The sequence below is a fragment of the Plecotus auritus genome, assembly GCF_963455305.1.
Source record: "Plecotus auritus genome assembly, chromosome: 9".
NCBI lineage: Eukaryota > Metazoa > Chordata > Mammalia > Chiroptera > Vespertilionidae > Plecotus > Plecotus auritus.
The window spans coordinates 114,235,368-114,236,786 of record NC_137783.1 but is presented as its reverse complement, the minus strand read 5'-3'; the positions used below and the strand labels follow the sequence as shown (position 1 = coordinate 114,236,786).

Below are 1,419 nucleotides of genomic sequence, written 5' to 3'. Positions count from 1 at the left end.
TAGATAATGTTATCTCTTTCTTCTGCATTCTCTTCTTTGGCAGATTTTTGCACAAAAGAAACATTTCATAATATATACTCACAAATGCTCCAGAGACTCTATACATGAGGACTCATGCTTTTAATACCATTTTTTCACATCTTTTACAAATTTCTTCTGCACTCATTTTTTTTTATCTCCAACACCCCAGCAATATGTCTGTTTTATGATTTAGTTGTCTTGGGTAAACACAGCCTTGTCTCCAAGTAAAAATTTGATGACACCTTCCCGAATCTGTTTGGTTTTGACTCCATAAACAATTGGGTTCATTGTCGGGGGCAGTAGCAGATAAAGGTTGGCCACAATGATGTGTATGTGGTGCGGGATACTGTGTCCCCCAAAACGGTGAGTGAAGAAAGTGAAAAAAGCTGGGACATAGGTTATCACAATGGCACAGATATGCGATGTACAGGTGCTGAAGGCTTTGTGACGAGCATCTGCTGATGACAGGCTCACGACAGCTCGCAGTATCATAGTGTAAGACAGGGAAATACAGCAGATGTCAAACATACCAATAAGGAGAGCAACCATCAGACCATAAATAGCATTGATCTTGAAATTGCCACAGGACACCTTGGCCACAGACATGTGGTCACAGTAGGTATGGGGAATGAAGTTGCTCCGGCAATAGGGCAGGCGCTTGGTGAGGAATGTGAATGGGATGACGAGCATCACACCCCTCAGAAAGGTGGCAAGACCGGCCTTGGCAATGACAGGGTTGGTGAGGATGGTGGAATAACGTAAAGGGTAGCAGATGGCCACATAACGGTCCAGAGCCATGAGCATAAGCACCCCAGACTCCATCCCCGTCAGCATGTGGACAAAAAACATCTGAGCCAGGCAGGCATTAAAATCAATCTCCTTGAGGTTGAACCAGAATATGCACAGCATATTGGGGACAGTGGTGGTGCACAGAGTGACATCTGTGAAGGAGAGCAGGGCCAGGAAGTAGTACATGGGCCGGTGCAGGGCCTCCTCATGGCTGATGAGGTAGATAAGCCCACAGTTCCCCAAGACAGCAATGATGTACATGAAGCAGAAGGGTAGGGAGATCCAGATGTGTGCAGCTTCCAGCCCAGGAACACCATTCAAGATAAAGAATTCGGGAGTCAGGCTGGAGCTGTTGGCTCCCCACATAATGGCTGACAGGAGATGGGCATTTTACTTCCTTTAAAAGTGGAAGTTTGCTGGACAAAGAAGTGATTCAAAAGTGAGTAGGGGACTTGGAAACTAAATGCAAAACAAATGAACAACAACAGAAAACCCCACTAATAACATTTGGAATGTGAAGTGATCAAGTTGCCCTGGAGTCACATTGTCAAACTGTATATTCCATCTTCTTACCTTGTATGTGATGTTGACAATTTTTTAGCCATTTTG

The 1,419-nt window shown here is 44.6% G+C and overlaps 1 protein-coding gene across 1 annotated transcript; it reads right to left on the bottom strand.

Annotated features, from left to right (window-relative positions):
• Positions 1-210: 210 nt before the first annotated feature.
• OR52N2 (olfactory receptor family 52 subfamily N member 2) lies at positions 211-1,176 on the bottom strand (the record flags this gene model as incomplete). Its single annotated transcript, XM_080640262.1, has 1 exon — positions 211-1,176. One exon carries the CDS (start codon positions 1,174-1,176, stop codon positions 211-213), a length of 966 nt encoding a protein of 321 aa, XP_080496388.1.
• Between the last annotated feature and the right edge of the window lie 243 nt (positions 1,177-1,419).